This window comes from Mus musculus, chromosome 11, assembly GCF_000001635.26.
Source record: "Mus musculus strain C57BL/6J chromosome 11, GRCm38.p6 C57BL/6J".
Taxonomy (NCBI): domain Eukaryota; kingdom Metazoa; phylum Chordata; class Mammalia; order Rodentia; family Muridae; genus Mus; species Mus musculus.
The window spans coordinates 45,901,849-45,920,216 of NC_000077.6; the positions used below are offsets into that span (position 1 = coordinate 45,901,849).

The window sequence follows — 18,368 nt, forward strand, 5'->3', positions numbered from 1 at the left end:
TAGAATTCCATTGGCATGTACAGATTTTGAGTCTACTTAATTTCAATGTGTGATTTCATTCATATATAAAGGTAATATATGTAATATATGTGTATGTACACATATATAATAACATATGTAATATATAATGTGTGTGTAAAATAAGGTTTTAAAAACTGGAAGAGGAAATGATAAAAAGTCTGAGTATCCAAGAAAGATGGCAGAGAACCACAGGAGAGCAGGTCAGCCCATGTGTAACAGCCAATAGACCTCTCCTGTTGCATATTTTTGTGTGTTGCTTAAAAAGGATTCCTGTTTAAAATTGTTTGTAATTATCCCACAACTCGAGCTGTTTTAAACATCCTCCCCATCTTGCCTTCTAGGTGGATCAGCTGATTTATTTGGGGGATTTGCTGACTTTGGCTCAGCTGCTGCATCAGGCAATTTCCCTTCCCAAGGTATGAGATGCTGTGTGAAAAGTTATCAGAAAAGTTGACACACACAGAGCCATTAATTGGCTTTTTTAATCCTTGTAGAATTTATCATTTCATATTTCCCAATCGGTTTATCCACAAGACATTTATTGGGCCAGTGTCTTTGGTATGCCAGGTGAATTAACTTAGTTATGTGCTAACCTATGCCACAAAGCCACCGGTACTCATGATATTCTTGTTCAGTCTTGCAGGGGTGAGTGTAAGGACACAGGATCTTACTTTAGAGCAAAAATGTAGTAATTCGTGTTTACAGTAGTTGACCTGATTTTCCAGGAATGAAAATGGGCAGCTGTCTCAACTAAGAATGACCACCACCTGCCATGCTTCCTCAGATAGAGAGGCATATCTGTAGACGTATGGAAAGTACAGACTAAGGTCCTTACGTCTTTTTCCTGAAGGTTATGAAAGAATGGTGATTTTTTTTTTTTTCATAGAATCTGGGTCATCTACAGTGTGAGAGACCAATATAAAAAGAGCTATAAGAATCAGAAGCATGAGGCAGGGGCTGGGCAAAATATTATGTAGTTGAGTTAGAGTTACTCTTCAGTTCATATAGACTCTAGTGCTGTTCAAATAATCTGGATTGAATTTATCTAATGTGGGAGTTAGGGAGGAAAATTATAGCTTTCAGTGTGGTTTGTATTATTTTGACAATATCCTTCTATAAAATCTGAGTATTTCCCCCAAGCTAGAGTTGTTAGGCTTCATTCAGGGACTGCAGGGCCATGGTAAGGCTGGTACCTTACTGTGGGCACATCAAAGTGGAAGGTAAACATGCCCTAGTATTACAGGCTCCCTGGGTAATCCTTGATGAGTTTTTGTATATGAAGTTGTCTAGTATGCAAATAACTTGAATATGTTAGTGCAGCCTTCCCATACATCTCTATCAGTGTGTATGTGTGATTAATGCAGTCTCATCACCACCGCACAGGTGCCGAGCCACAACAATGATTAATCATTTCTGAACAGTGGCTGCCCATTAGAAAGCACATCCTAGCGTGATCAGTCATCTTCGGACTGAGTTTTCAGATGGGGCAGCACGTTTTGCCCTGGTTCCACCCATAACTCTGCGTAGTGGATCCTAAAAATGGAAGGAAAATCAGGAGAAAGTTTATGTTGATTCAGAGCTAATTTAGAATGGTTACTAGAGTGTCTTGTAAAGAGTAAAGCAGGTTCTAGTAAGAGCCCGAGTAAAGAGTAGTAGCCCCTCTTACATGAACCTGTGTACAGAGCCTGCGGTTCCTCTCCCAAGCATGCTGCATTCTACTCTAGTAATAGAGGAGCGTGATCTGCAACATGACTGAGCTCTTCTGATACTTAGCATCGTGAGCCAGTGTTACTGTGGTGCTTACCTTTTAGGCTGGACACGCATCTCCAAACTGTAAAGATCGTTGTGAGGACTGTGTGTTTAACACTTCCAGATGACCACCCTTAAATGGCCATTTCTTCACTCTCTATCTTCTCAACTGCCACAGACTCATAGGCATGCTTTTGTCCCTTCCTAAAGGAAAGATTGATTTACTTGGAGTCATGTGTAGCCTAGACAAAGTAATGTTTAAAGATGACTTGCTTATCTAATGAGCACAGTTCAAATAGCGTGCTGTATGCAGCTTTCCCAGAGGATGGACTCAACAGTCTGGGTGGTGAACTCACTTGGACTGCCCAAGTTAATCCAGTGTAATAGTATCAAACCTCAGATGATGACACATGTCGTTACTCCATCTTTACAATATAGATTTAAGAGTTGGGCCTAGGGCTGGAGAGATGGCTCAGCGGTTAAGAGCACTGATTGTGCTTCCAGAGGTCCTGAGTTCAATTCCCAGCAACCACATGGTGGCTCACAACCATCTGTAATGGGATCTTATGTTCTCTTCTTTTTTTTTTTTTTTTTTTTTTTTGAGCTTCTAATGCTTTTTTTTTTTTTTTCCATTTTTTATTAGGTATTTAGCTCATTTACATTTCCAATGCTATACCAAAAGTCCCCCATACCCACCCACCCCCAATCCCCTACCCACCCACTCCCCCTTTTTGGCCCTGGCGTTCCCCTGTACTGGGGCATATAAAGTTTGCGTGTCCAATGGGCCTCTCTTTCCAGTGATGGCCGACTAGGCCTTCTTTTGATACATATGCAGCTAGAGTCAAGAGCTCCGGGGTACTGGTTAGTTCAGAATGTTGTTCCACCTATAGGGTTGCAGATCCCTTTAGCTCCTTGGGTACTTTCTCTAGCTCCTCCATTGGGAGCCCTGTGATCCATCCATTAGCTGACTGTGAGCATCCACTTCTGTGTTTGCTAGGCCCCGGCATAGTCTCACAAGAGACAGCTACATCTGGGTCCTTTCGATAAAATCTTGCTAGTGTATGCAATGGAGTCAGCGTTTGGATGCTGATTATGGGGTGAATCCCTGGATATGGAAGTCTCTACATGGACCATCCTTTCATCTCAGCTCCAAACTTTGTCTCTGTAACTCCTTCCAAGGGTGTTTTGTTCCCACTTCTAAGGAGGGGCATAGTGTCCACACTTCAGTCTTCATTTTTCTTGAGTTTCATGTGTTTAGGAAATTGTATCTTATACCTTGGGTATCCTAGGTTTTGGGCTAATATCCACTTATCAGTGAGTACATATTGTGTGAGTTCCTTTGTGAATGTGTTACCTCACTCAGGATGATGCCCTCCAGGTCCATCCATTTGGCTAGGAATTTCATAAATTCATTCTTTTTAATAGCTGAGTAGTACTCCATTGTGTAGATGTACCACATTTTCTGTATCCATTCCTCTGTTGAGGGGCATTTGGGTTCTTTCCAGCTTCTGGCTATTATAAATAAGGCTGCTATGAACATAGTGGAGCATGTGTCCTTCTTACCAGTTGGGGCATCTTCTGGATATATGCCCAGGAGAGGTATTGCTGGATCCTCCGGAGACACCTACAATGTATTTATATAAATTAAGTAAATAGGCTTGTGGGCCTGGATTAGAAAGGCTACTGTCTTTAGAGTAGAAGCGGAGAGGCTGCCAGGCAGAGCCAAATATGCCCTTCAAAGGCACACCCTTCCTCCAGCCTGGCACTACCTCCTAATGGCTTACCATGTATGAACTCATCTAGACTGGCTCACTGACGCGCTTAGCACAGCTAAGTTGCTTCTCTGTGCTGCAGATTGCAGACCAAGTCTTTAATACCTACCCCTTCAGCTTGCATTTCAAATTCAAACTAACAAGAGTTCTCCTTGCTTTTTATTGAAATATAATGAGCAGTCAGCATACTGGAGATTGTTCTTAGTAGTAGCCCATGTGTAGTCAGTGGGAAAAAACCAGAGTGAGACCTCCTAACACAAATGTATTAAATGTTCACATGTTATTTTTCTAGCTTCTTATTCTCCATGGTTTATTTTGTTCTTATTAAATTATAGATCATGAACATGAGGCTTTGCAAATTACGTAGGTATAAATTGCAGGCTGATTTCTTTTTGAACCTTCTAAATGAGCAAAGATGGGACTCTTAATTGTGGAGTACCTCTCCACTCCCACAGGAAGTTAACCGGTTTAGAATCTCCTCCTTTTTCTGAGTCCCATGTGCTTAGGTGATGCAGACTTCGTTGTGTGATTTCATGGTGCTTTTTGTGTATCATGCACAGGTCTCCCAAGAGGTGGGTTTACTTTGAGAGTTCTAACTTTTCTTTGCCACCTTGGAACACTCTTGTAATATTCATCAGGAAGGATTCTGTCCAGATGGTGCTGGGGCCTGTAGATGCTAACCTGCATGGGCTCCCATCAGCTTCAGTTAGTTGCAGTTCATATAGCTTACATTTGCTCTGGGCACTTCAGAATGCCTCTCACCCTTGCCTTCTTTCTGTCTTGGTAACAGCAACAAGTGGGAATGGTGACTTTGGTGACTGGAGTGCCTTCAACCAAGCCCCATCAGGCCCTGTGGCTTCTGGTGGTGAGCTCTTCGGCAGTGCCCCACAGTCGGCTGTGGAGCTTATCAGTGCTTCACAGCCAGCTTTAGGCCCACCGCCTGCTGCCTCAAACTCGGCAGACCTGTTTGATCTTATGGGCTCATCCCAGGCAACCATGACGTCTTCCCAGAGCATGAATTTCTCTCTCATGAGCACTAACACCGTGGGACTTGGTTTGCCCATGTCCAGATCACAGGTAAGTTGTCTGTTTCCCTTGGGAATTGGTGCTTACACTAGTACTAGAAGGTCTAATAGCATGATGAGTTAGTGTAAGACAACACGGACTGACTCCTCCCCCACCCCATAGTCCAGTGTGGGCTAAACACTGTTAGGTGACACAGGACTGCACGTGACATGCTGTAGGTTGCACTTTTCACCCATTGGGTCTTTTATGTGTTCTAGAAGGCAGGGTAGTCTTACCTATTTACAGTCCCTGGCACAGAGAGATGTGCTGAAGTCTTGTGGGTTACCACAATTAGTATTTAGTTGTGTTTAAACATTGATTTGGGGGAATAGATTTGCTGTGTGACTCATGGAAACTAGTTAATAAACTCTGCTTTGTCGGGATGGTTTTGTGTCGCTGTGCGTTGATGTTCAAGTAGAAAATCCAGTGATGGATGAAACCTGTTCCCGGCTTGTTGGCAACCTTCATTTTAACACAGGGAAACTTGTGAGAGGTTTCTAATTCACACTTTAAATAAGAGTTAAGATTTTTGCATAACAGTATCTTAGACTTGAACATAGTTGGAAAATGAGTTGTACTTGGGGGTTTGCTAGCTATGGCTGAGTCACTGATAGGTTTCTATGCTAATCCCTTGTTTTAATGTATAGATCCTCGTCTTTGGGGTATTGGGACGAAGGAAGGGAAGAAAGAAGCAGAGCGGTGACTGAGAGGCCAGCGGCCTTCTTTCAGCCACTGTGTCCTCCAGCACTTCGCCTTGGTAGACTTCTCATTTCTTGTCACCCATTCCTTTTTTCTGTCCCTTTAAAAGTCATTTTTAGCAGCCACCATGCACCTCTGCTTCTTTCTCCTGAATTCCTTCTATCAGTCCACATGTGTTTCCTGAGCCACTGATGGTGCCCACTCGAGGCAGTGGAGGTGCACAGAGCCAGGAAATGCCAGTCAGGCCCTGGGACGGCCATTTGCCGCTTGATGACTTGGGCTTTATGCCATGAGCAGACAGAGTTGCATTCCGCCTGTCCTCCGGCTTCAGTTGTGTTCACCCAGCTGGTGGGTCTCTGCTCCCTGTCCAGGCACTGCCCTTTGCTTTCTGCTCAGTAACTCTGTTTTCCTGAGGTGGGTAGCCATAGTAACCTGAAGTTGGTCATTGTCCAGGGCATTTGTCAGAGATGGTGGCTTCTACAGGACTGAGCATTAGATTATGGGATCATACCCAAGTCTTCAGAAGGCCTTGTTTAAGACCAGAGGTGGGTCAGTGAGTGGGATGGAAATAAAGTATCTTGGCATTGAAGTCTTAGTATAAGGCACCCGTGGTTATCTGATGAAGTTGTCGTCTGATACCTGAGCAGCTGCTACTTCATTTCCGGAGCATCCTTTTCTCTTCCAGCCTCTGCAGAATGTTAGTGCAGTGCTGCAGAAGCCTAACCCTCTCTATCATCAGAATACAGATATGGTCCAGAAGTCGGCCAGCAAAACCCTGCCCTCTACTTGGTCTGACCCCAGTGTCAACATCAGCCTAGACAACTTACTACCTGGTATGCAGCCTTCCAAGCCCCAGCAGCCATCGCTTAATACAATGATTCAACAACAGAGTAAGTCACCTCAAATGCCCCCGCCTGGGCTTCATAGATTTTTACCCTGACTACAGGACTTCTTTAAGTATTAAAGTAATAATAGATGAACACACTGGGGATAGGTAGGGATGTATGTGAAGGTAACCGTATTCACCTAAGATCTTTCTGCTTCGTGTTGACACCCTTCCCACTGGCACGCTGACTCTGTACTGTGCTTCTGGTTGTGATATGACCTGTGAGTTCAAGGACAGCGAGATGTAACTCAAGGACTAGCTCTTGCCTAGCATCCCTACAGCAGCAGACTCTCCACCGTGCTCCAAAACAAAAAGTGGTTTTTCCCAGAATCACCATACAGCGATGTTTGCAAACCATGTGAACTCCCTAGCACAGGGCCCCTGCCTCATGGCTGTTCTTTTATCTCGAGATGCTGAGGGGTGGATGGATGTCTGTGCTGTGATCTTTCTTGCTCTTCCCACTTAATGATATAAATATAAGGGATTCTTTTCCTGTGTCAGAGAAAAATGACTTTTAGATTATCCCCTCATACCAGTGTACAGCTTCCCTTGTTGGTCATTTAAATTATTTTCAGCTTTTTAAACTACAAATAGATTTAAATTTGTATACATTCTGTACGTTTACTTTTCCTTCTTACAACTCTCTGAGTCAAAGAATATAAACTTTTTAAGGCATTTGGTAGACCCTGACTGTGGACCATTTATTGGGTCAGCAATGGATTTTGTAGGAATGTTTTTGGGTCATGTTTCTCCCACTCTTGCTGTTTCTACATCTCTAGGTGACCAGGCCAACATCCACTGAATATTTGTTGAGTGTAATCAGGGCAGATTAATTGACTTATTGGATATTGACAAGTCAGAAAAACCTGAAGTCAGTTTTTTTCTCCTTTCTTCTTGTAGATATGCAACAGCCTCTGAATGTGATGACACAAAGCTTTGGAGCTGTGAACCTCAGTTCTCCATCAAACATGCTTCCTGTCCGGCCTCAAACTAACCCTCTCCTGGGGGGACCCATGCCTATGAACATGCCCGGTGTAATGACGGGCACCATGGGAATGGCCCCTCTGGGGAACAGCGCAGGGATGAGCCAGGGCATGGTGGGCATGAACATGAACATGGGGATGTCGGCCTCGGGGATGGGCTTGTCGGGCACCATGGGAATGGGCATGCCCAGCATGGCCATGCCTTCTGGAACTGTGCAACCCAAGCAAGATGCCTTTGCAAACTTTGCCAACTTTAGCAAATAAAAGGTTGTAACGGAGCGAGTGGAAGAAGACTCTGTAACTGCAATAGGTGATGTTGGGATGGAAGATGCTAAGCAGTTCCCTTTTCTTTTATCAGTTAATTAAATAACCCACATAAAGAACCAAAAAGGCTGGTGTTTCAGAAGCGATGCAAGAGCACTTCAGATGAGGCAGTCAGGATCGGTTTCCCCAGTGAAGATACGCTCCAAATGGGGTGAGGGTCACGAGAGCCTCTCTGGGTCAGAGAGCCCATGTCACAGCGTAGTCTGTGGGAGGACTGGCACGGATGGGGCTGAGTGTGTGTGCTTCACTCTCTAACTTTATACTTCTTTCTCCCTGAGGAACTTGATTTTTCTGTCCCTCAATCGCCTTGTCATGATTGGGTCTGTTCCTTTACTACCACTCTCAAGTCCATAGATGAAATCATTAAAGTTGGATGATCAGTTTTTTATAAAAATATATATTTTTGTCCAAAAAAAAGGCATACATATGTGATTATGGCTAAATCAGAGGTAACTGGATGTGTGTGCTTTTGCCAAGACTCCAGCAGTGCTGCTAACTACCATCTGAGTTTCCATGGATTTGACCCCTCTTCCGCAGGCAGCTGGCAGTAGCTGTGAGACTTCGCCCGTGTCTCCTGCAGTTACCCTGTGCAGAACTGGGAAGCCTTTCTTGGGACTGCTCGGCGGTTTCCTTTAACAGTCGGAGAAGGAAGACTCGTGTGTTGTCTGTCTGTAGCGGTTGTTCACTGCCTTTGCAGTGACTGACTTGGCAAAGCTGTTTCCTGTGCGTAGCCTTGTAGCCATCATTCAAGTCAGAAACAGTCAAAAGAGAAAAATATTTATTTTTATCTTTTTTGGTGTCTTTTCAAAAAATTGAAAGGTAAAACTACATTAAAACCTTAAGTTAAATGTACATGTTAGGACTCAGCAATTTCACATTTAGATTTTATACTGTATTCATTTTGTTTGCGTTTTGAGTGTGTAATACCGCATTAGCAATATGGTTCCAATAGAAGTTCGATATATATTATTAAAGGAGACCTGTAGCAGTCAGAGATTTTATTGATTTAATGACAAATAAAGGAAATTAATTAATTTTTTTTCCTGCTGTGATACTGCATTAAGCTCACATGAAAATCATGATGCTAGAGTTTGGAATGCAAAATTAAATGTTTCAACCTCAAGCTGGGAATATTTTTTAAAATAAATACTATAAGTATCAAATTATTACCTCCCCTACTTTATGTTGAAATTTTTTTTATTGAATTGATACAACTTTGTTTCCATTGTATTCATGATGTTCTGTTCTATATAACATTAAAACATTCATTAAAACCAACGTGGGCCCGCCTCTTTTCTCATCCACTAGACACGAGGCCATTGGGGGAAAAATAATTATAATTTGGGCAAAGTAATTTTTATAAATAATTTAAAATTATTTAATGACTTCTCTATTCTCTCCTATCAGGCTCTACTGTCAGGAATTAAACATGAAGCAGCAGAGACACCCTGCTCTGCTCTGCGCTCGCTAATGTCCCATCTACAACATTTCTAATTAGGCAGAAATCCATGTACTTCAGCTAAGTGGGAAGGAAAAGTGATTCATTTGCTGAATAAGAGATGAGAGAGGGTGTAATTAGCTGACTGCGGTTTTTAATCTTTCAACAATTCTGTGTGTTTAAATTAGTTTCAAAGAATGGGAGCTTTCAACTGTTGTTACTTCATAGCGGTCCAGCCAACCTCTGCTGGCAGTGGGGTAGGCTGTCTGCATTTACGAGTGAACCCTATAATCTTCACTTATTCTTAATTAAGAAATAGGTCTTCACTTTCTCAAATATATATAGTTCTTAAAGGAAGTAAATATTTCATACCTGAGCCTGTTTTGCTGTGTTGTTGGGTTAGATTTTTCTAGTAGTGTTTACCTCAACACATTTTCCAGCCCTGGCTTCCCTTTGCCATGTCTCTGTGGACATGAAGGACCCCTTCCCCTTTCTCCTTGGACTAAATACCAGTTTGCCATATCCAAAGTGGTTTTTGCCAAGTGCTTCCTCAGTGAGGACCTGTCCAGTTCATTTGGCCTTTTGAGATGTCTCCCTGCATAGCAAGGCCCACCTCAAAACTTCTTAGCCTCCCCATGTTGGGATTACAGGTATGTGGCACCAAACCACCAAGGAGGCTTGTGTGCTCTAAAGATACTTGTCTGTTTGGATCTCTCTATTGTGTAAATTATGTAATGGGAAGTTACCCAGCAGTGGGTTCTCATATACTGTAGTTCTATTTTTGTGTCTTTTTCTAGATTAGTTTTCCTTTCTCTAATGGCTTTAAGAACCATAAAAATCGCCACATGAGTAGGCTCAGTGAGTTGGGGCCTTTGCACGCTGACCAGAGTTCAGGACCCACACAGTGGGTGGAAAGAACCACATCCCACAAGCTGTCCTCACACCTCCACAGACACCTATATCCGTTCACAGATACGTGCAAAATAAGTTAGGATGTGTGTGTGCATGCATATGAATAAGACCAGTGAGATGCCTCAAGCAATCAAGTGCTTGCCACTGCAGCCTGATGTGAGTCCCGTCCCCAGAACTCATTAAAGGTACACGGTGAGACCGGACTGCAGTTTTCCTCTGATCATGTGTGTGGTAGCGTGCACACACAGTCATGGAGTAAAGACATTACGTGGTCCTCTTTGCTGCACTTCATTCAGCTTCCCTTTGTTGAAACCTCTGAGTCAGGGCTGGAATGATGGCTCAGCAGTTCCAACTGTGAGGACTGGAAGTGGGTTCCCAGTCCTCTGCAGCTCACAGCTACCTGTCACTCCAGTTCCAAGGCATCTGCACCCTCTTCTGACCTCCACAGGCACCTACACATGTGCACACACACCCACTAACAGTAAAACATGTCATCACCTTGGTGATACTAGCCTGGAGGGAATCACAAGAACTGGGCCCTTCAGTTAACTTAAGAGTTGGATGTTCGGGTCGGCACTTTGCTTCTTCCTCAAGTACTCGTGGAGTGGTAGATTGCGTTGGTGGCTTTCCATGCATTCTAGTCTTTCCACTGTCTACGGTGATCAGTCATTACGATACAGTTTTATAGCTAGGAAGTGAAGTTTGTATTGAACATGTTAAATGGATTTCAGAAATAAACTGGCTTTTGTTTCAGCTCGCCTTGGTGGCAATGTGGTGATGGAGGAAGACCTATTTGCTGGGAGCTGGGTCTAATAGTCCAAACATACAATACCAGATTGCAGGAGAGTCCAAGTTCAAAGCCTGGCTGGCAACTTGGACTATGACAAAAAGTTTTGTTTTTAAAGGTAGTAGAGAATGTGAGGCTCTGGATAGGATCCCTCAGTGACATGCACACGTGTGCACACACACACACACACACACACACACATACACACGTTTGAAAGCAAATATATGAGAACCCCCTTTTCGAGCTCAATCAGTATTTAGCGTCTCTGTGCCCTGATTAATTTTTCTAAAGTGAAGTCCACAGTCTTGCCTCTTGGTGATTAAATAAAACAGCAGGGACCCACCCACCCACCCACCCTTTTGCATATAACCCTTCACTTATGCAAATATGCTCCCGATACCAACTCCCTTTGCTTCGGTTTCTCTTCACTTCCTGTGATGTCACTTAATTGACACAGCAAGATTCCAAAGTTCTTAAAAGCAAGTCCTTCAGAAAGGCCCAGTGACTGTCTTGGGCCACTAATAATAACTTAATAATTGGCAGTTATGCTGCCTTCATGAATTTAACACCACTGTTTATATTTTTTAACTGTCAGGGGAATTGTTATGACTCCATACGTATTTACCATGGAAATGGAGATGTCTAGGAGACCGAGACACTCAACTTTTGGTCTGAGATCTGCAGAATATTTCCTGCTAGTTTACTTACTTTTGAGACAGAGCCTGGTGTAGCCTAGGCTGCCCTCCAACTCATTATGTAGCCCAGGATGACCTGGAGCTAGTGCTCAGCCGCCTCCTTGTTGGCATTGCAGGTGTGCTCCACCACACCAGCCCTTGCTTTTATTAGCTGTAGAGATCTCAGGTGTGTTAATTGAATTCTAGAAATCTTGTTTACTAAGATCTTAACTCTTGATATCCAGGTAAGTGATTATGTACAAGTAGCAAAAAGAGAAAAATCCATGGAAGAGTTTTTACTTACCTCTGACTCACTACGGCTATAATTCCTGTCTTCCTTTAAAGTGGTGGGTGGGGGATCAAATGCGAGTTCTAAAGTTTAGCTTCCCACAAATTTGGGAGAGATCTACATCTTGGGAATAAAGTCGTTAAATACCCGAGCACATGTGTTTCCTAGTTTATAATGAGATTGGGTGATGAATGAAGCTCTGTGGTTTCAGGACCCCTTTACAATAAACCATAAGAAAGAAGAAAGACCTCAAAAAGTGTTCACCTGTGGCTGCTGCAGTCGCTCAGCGGCACTAACATCTGAGCTCCGGGCTGAGCCCCTGGTCCACTTAGTTCCCTTCATCCTCAACGCTAGTGGAATACTATCTCCTTGCCATGAAGAATAGGCAAGGCAGACATTTTTAAATAGTTCCTGAGGAGTTGAGTATTCCAAGCAAAGACTGCTAATGTACAGTCACCCAGGTGCCCAGTCAGGCCAGGAGTTTGCTGTGGGAAGACAACACCACTTGGAAGTCTAGAGAGTGCTATCTGGAAATCCTCATCTAAGTGCTTCATTTGGAAACTACTTTGTAGTGTAGATGTAGAGTTTATTTTGGGTGAATAGAACATTAAAAATGTGATGTTCTATATCTGTCATCTTCAACCTTCCTAAATTCATGACCATTTAATACAGTTCCTTATGTTGTGGTGATCTCCAACCGCAAAATTATTTTGTTGCTATTTTTTGCTTACTGTTATGAATTGTAAATATCTGAAATGGGACCCCGAAAAGGGTTGCAACCCACAGGTTGAGAACCACTGTTCTAGAGTATATCCTATACGTTTTATTAAATGTTCTTTTTCTTCACTAAGTGAAGTCACTTTGTAGCTGAGGCAGGCCTTGAGCCTGCAGTCCTGCCTCACCCTCAAAAGCAACAGGGATTATAAGCCTGGGTTGTTGTTTTATGACTGGGTGTCTTGCTATATTGCCCAGGTTGGCCTGAAAGTCATCGTTCTTTTGTTAGACCTCTTCATAGCTGGGGTTACAGACACCACACTCAGCAGGTGGTTTGTTTTTGTTTGGTTTGGGGGTTCTGGTTGCTTGCCAGCTTGGTTTGGTTTGGTTTGGTTTGGTTTGGTTTGGTTTGGTTTGGTTTGGTTTGGTGAGAAAGGGCGCAGGTGTAGACCAACTTGGAGACTTTCCTCCAGAATGCCAGGATTAAAGGTATTAAAGATGATAAGATTAAATAAAAGAAATATTAAAGAACTTTGATCTTAATTTACTTGGTTTGCCAGTTTTGTCCTTTAGACTTAATCTCTGTAATGAACCAATAAAGGATTTTGTAACAGAAAAATACTTAACAAACTTTCATAGCTGGACGGTGGTGGCACAGCCCCAGCCCAGGAGAAAGGCAGACAGACCTCTGAGTTTAGGCCAGCCTGGTCTACAGAAAGTGTTCCAGGACAGCCAAGGCTACGCAGAGAACCCCTGTCTTAAAAAAAGCAAAACCAAACATAAACAAAAATAGGGGGGGGGGTTGTTGTTTTTTTGGTTTTTTTGGTTTTTTTTTTTTTTTTTTTTTTTTTGGTTTTTCAAGACAGGGTTTCTCTGTATAGCCCTGGCTGTCCTGGAACTCACTTTGTAGACCAGGCTGGCCTCAGAACTCAGAAATCCATCTGCCTCTGCCTCCCGAGTGCTGGGATTAAAGGCGTGCGCTACCACTGCCGGGCTCACAAAAATAGTTAAGAACTTATCATATAGCAACCAGCAAGAAGACTCACTCAGTAGGTAAAGATGCCTGCTGCCTAGTCTGAGGTCCCGAGTTCGATCCGTAGGACCTGCATGGTGGAAAGAGAAAGTCATTCTCTGACCTCCACACACTCCTGGGGAATGGATGCACATACAGATAAATAAAATGTAATACTTTTAAGAAATTCACGTACCCTCAGTTCCTCTAACGTGGAGCTCTGAGTACAGCACCTATCTGTGTGTGTAATAAATGTGACCTCCTAGACACTGTCTTCACCCATTTTTTAGCATTCCCAAGAGCTCTTGGATTTGAATGATAAAAGGACGCCATAAGGTACTTATTTAGTAATTAACCAGTTCTTTAATAAAACCTCGATTACTTTACTTTCCCGATAAGGAAGGGGGAAAAAATGTTCCAAGACCGAGTTACATTCGACATCTGGGAACCTCCTAACAGCTGGCTACCTAATGAATATTCATCAACCTAAGAGGCTCCAGACCATTAATAAACCAATAGATGTAAAGCAGAAACAATCTTTGTCAGCGTCAAAGGAGATCGGATGCAATGTGCTGCAAGTGTCGCTGCCACACTGAATTGAGTTGGGGAGGTTAACAATGAGTCCATATTGCCTCTGTCTTCTCAGTTCTAAAACCTTTCCCAGACTGCTGGCCAAGTTCCCCTTGTATAACTTTGTTCCTTTCTGAGTCCCTAACTGGAAGCTTACAATGTCTGTGTTTAAAAAACAAACAAACAAACAAAAAACAGCACTTGGGAGGCAGAGACAGGCGGATTTCTGAGTTCGAGGCCAGCCTGGTCTACAGAGTGAGTTCCAGGACAGCCAGGGCTACACAGAGAAACCCTGTCTCGAAAAAAAAAAAAAAAGTCTTCCATTTGGCTCTCCTACATTACATGTTCACTAAGGCTCTAAAAGCCTCAACTCTACTAGAGAAAGGTAGGCGCATGTCTACATAGGGTTGGTTCTCTGCCTCTCCTTGTGAGCTAAGAAAATGCTTAGGGTGACGCCTAGGGACGAGACACTTGGAGCCATTGTTTATTGGATCCTTTTGAGGGACTCCCTTACACCCCACCCGCCCCAGCCCACCCTGCCCTATGCAGACAATTAATGACCTGGGTGTTGACTGGGGTCAGGCTACCATTCCTGGGTCAGGTCTGGGCGCGTGTTTCTGGAAGCCCTGTCCCAGGTGAGAAATGGGGCCTAGAGGACTCTGCACTTCCATAATGCAACACGAGCCCTTCCTTGGCTCCGTTCTCATCGTGGCTCTGTTCTCATCGGAGTATTGAGAGGGATTTTGAGAGAATATTGGGGTAAAGGGCAGTGCTAACTCTTGGAGGTTCTTTCAATCCACTCTGTATTTCACTTGACTGTTTTGTTTTGTAAAGACATGGTCTCATGCGGTCTAGGCTGACCTCAAACTTACCACGCAGCTAAGGATGACCTTAAAGTGATCTTCCTGCCTCCCCTTCCTGAAGGCTAGATTACATGTGTGTACCACCACACCTTGTTCATGTGGTGCTAGGTATCAAACCTAGGGCATACAAGCTAATCGGCCACGCTAGTGTCTGACCTACCTCTGCAGCATCCCCCACGCCCTTTAATGTATGGTAAGATAGATTTTGTCTTAAACATACAACATGGTAAATATGTGAATAAATAGACAATACTTAACTAGACCGCTCAATGACGACACCCTCATAGTCACACGGCTGTCACCACCATCTACCCTCTGCGTGTTTTGTCTCCCTCTGTTCTGAACCTGGAAAACTCTATCTTCTCACCTGTGTCTCCACTGCCCTGAGCACCTGGTGGCCCATCCCACGTTCTGTCTCTCTGAGCGTGCTCTAAGTAGATCATGTAAATTTGGTCATAATGTATCTGTCCTGTGTGACTGGTTCATCTCGCTTAGCAGAACATCCTCAGAATCCACTCATGTTGTGTCATGCCTCAGGATTTCACCCCCTTTTTAAGACTGACTCATGTTTTGTTGTTTGTATCTGTCAAGCTTTGTTTATCTGTTCCTGGATGGGTGGGTGCTTCAGTTGTTTCCATGCTGGCTATTGTGAAGAAGGGCACATTGAAGGAGCTGTAAAAACATCTGTTCGACTGCCTGCTTTCAGTTAAGGGCATACCTAGATGTGGAATTACAGTATCATATGTAATTCCGTTTTGTTGCTGTTCTAGATGGGAGACTCTTTGTGTTATCTGGACTAGTCTTGAACTCAGAGGCAATAGTGCTGCTGCTTTGGCACCTCCCAAATAGCTGGCACGCTTCCTCTGTGAAGAGCTATCATTGGGCTTTCCTGTCATTAACTATCATTGGGCTTTGATGTGCGACCTTTAGCTCGATTCTGCTCTCTTTTTGGCCTTTTTGAGGGGAAAGCCCAGTATGGCAGACTTTATATCTTTCTAAACTTTACTCACTTCCCAGCTTGAAAATCCACTTTAGAGAGTAAGCAAAGGGGAGGAAGGCGAAGACTGAGCTCAATGGGAGAACTCTTGCTCAGTTCACACAGGGCCTAAGACAATGCTTAGCTCCATAGAGGGGAAAGGTACGGAGATAAGACCCACTCACTATGCCACACAAGGACAGCACTTTACAGTCAGTGTGGCATTCTGTCATAAGCTGAGGACTGTGACTGTCTCGGGGGGGGGGGGGTGGAAACATGGCATCAAATACAAACATGAAATGACCAGGTGTGTGCCAGCCCCTTTGTTAAAGAAAAACAAACAAACAACAAAAACAAAACAAACAAACAAAACATTGCCTTGAGTTTATACTCAGACTTAAGTACACCACTCAAGGAGATGTACGGTCCATTTCCCTGCCAGGAACATCACCGCTTCTAAAGTGTCCAAGAAGGAAGGCCAAATCGCAGAAACAGAATGTAATGAGTGCCTCAGTGACAGAGGAAGGGAGCTCAGTGTGCCGTTCATGGGAATGGGACAATATTCTGAACAATAGTAGTGTTGGAAAGCCTGTAATTGAGTGTGGGCTGAGAGTTAGTCACATGACAGAATTCCAGTCATGTGACCATATCCTAACATGGTGCTTAGTCAGGTGCTGGAGACTATGTCATCTGCAAAAGGTAAATGTCATGAAAAATTAAATGTGCACATGCCTTCAATCCCAGCACTCGGGAGGCAGAGCAGGCACATCTCTGTGAGTTCGAGACCAGCCTGGTCTACAAAGTGAGTTCCAGAACATCCAGGGCTACGCAGAGAAACCGGCTAGGAATAAAAGATAATAATATTTATCCATTCTTTATATTTTCAAGATAGCCCTCTTCTTCCTCCTCCCCCTCTCCTTTCCCCTTCCTCCTCTTCCTCCCCCTCCTCCCCACTCCTCTCACTCACTCCCCTTCCCATTACCTCCTGTTTCCCACTGCCTCCCTCCTCTCCTCTCCTCCTCTTTCTCTTCCTTCTTACATGCAGCAGTAGGGACAGAATCCAAGGCCTGGGCATGATGGGCAAATTATTGAGCTACATCCCCAGACCTTTTTATTAATATAGTATATGTTATCTCTTTGTTTCTTTTTTCTTTTTCTTTCTTTGTTGCTTTGTTTCTGTCTTACTTTTGGAGATAGATGAGATGTTTGGTTGGTTTCAGTTGAGGGTGAAGAAAAGATGATTTAATTTTCTCTGTTGAGTTATAGTAAATACATATTATGTAATATAGACTAATGATATTATACACACACACATATATATGAGCTCGGAAGGGATCTGTCTTAGTGGCTTCTTGGATTAAATTCCTGTCTCTAGTCTCTCCTTCACTCACAAGGTCATACATATCTCCCTCTGACTCAAAAATTATTAATGGCTCTCATGCCCCAGTGAGCTCAGCTGCTCCGTGACGTCTAACCACAGCCAACCCTTCCAGAGTCTTATCCTCCAATTGCCTTCTCGGAGTCAAGCAAAGGAGACTGCTTCCCACTCACAGATACCTCCTTTTGTTCCTCTCAGCCAATCCTGGAGAGAACACACCAGCAGCCTTCCCCAGACACAGGTCCTGTTGGTGGAAAGACCCAGCCTTCTCCATGTAACCACGGGGGAAGGGAGACCTTTTCCCTTGGGTAGTTGCATTAATAACCACGTGGTTGGTATCACACAGAGCTCAGGGTTCTTGCTTTGGATGGAAAGCAGTAACAGATCTATTAAAATCACGGTTAAGCCGGGCGTGGTGGCGCACGCCTTTAATCCCAGCACTTGGGAGGCAGAGGCAGGCGGATTTCTGAGTTCGAGGCCAGCCTGGTCTACAAAGTGAGTTCCAGGACAGCCAGGGCTACACAGAGAAACCCTGTCTCGAAAAAATAAATAAATAAATAAATAAATGGCAGACTCTGAATTGGTCAGTCTAAATTCTTAAAAAAAAAAAAAAATCACGGTTAAACCTTGCCAGTTCCGTGCCAGGCGTGGTGTTGAGAGCACCACCATTGCTAGTTACCCCACTGGATGCTCATGCTAACCCTTAAGCTAGCATTTCCGCTAAGTGACAACTTCCTGGGGCTTGGTGGCAGAAGCTGGAATATGGTACGCAGAATTACCAAAAAATCCTCTCGTTTGTGTGTGGGTCCATGGGGGTGTGTGCGCGCACAGAACACCCAGGTTTACTTCTCAGCACCAAGGTGGTTCACAACCAACCACCCAGATTCCAAGGGATCTGACACCTTCTTCTGGCCACTATAAGCTCTTGCATAAATGTGGTACAAATGCATACACCTAGGCCTATATATACATATAAAAATAATAAAATTCATCGTTTAATTAAAGCCCCAAAGCCACACCAGCACAGTACAGTTTTATATAAAAACTCTCTCTTTTTTTTTTTTTTTTTTTTTGGTTTTTTAGACAGGGTTTCTCTGTATAGCCCTGGCTGTCCCAGAACTCACTTTGTAGACCAGGCTGGCCTCAAACTCAGAAATCCGCCTGCCTCTGCCTCCCAAGTGCTGGGATTCAAGGCGTGGGCCACCACACCCGGCCAAAAACTGTCTATAAACGAAGTTGAATTTTATGCCACTGAC

General features: G+C 43.7%; 1 protein-coding gene across 4 annotated transcripts in view; it reads left to right on the forward strand.

Annotated features, from left to right (window-relative positions):
• Nucleotides 1–8,777, forward strand: part of Clint1 (clathrin interactor 1) — a 58,682-nt gene extending 49,905 nt beyond the window's left edge. The window contains exons 9-12 of one of the 4 annotated variants that reach the window (NM_001346760.2): nucleotides 363–437; nucleotides 4,333–4,619; nucleotides 5,992–6,196; nucleotides 7,093–8,777. In NM_001346760.2, coding sequence (NP_001333689.1) covers nucleotides 363–437; nucleotides 4,333–4,619; nucleotides 5,992–6,196; nucleotides 7,093–7,439 — 914 coding nt within the window. In that variant the 3' untranslated portion in view covers nucleotides 7,440–8,777. The remainder of the gene's footprint in view (nucleotides 1–362; nucleotides 438–4,332; nucleotides 4,620–5,991; nucleotides 6,197–7,092) is intronic. The other 3 variants (NM_001045520.4, XM_006532839.4, NM_001363484.1) reach the window with 3 other exon arrangements.
• The last annotated feature ends 9,591 nt before the right edge of the window (nucleotides 8,778–18,368 follow it).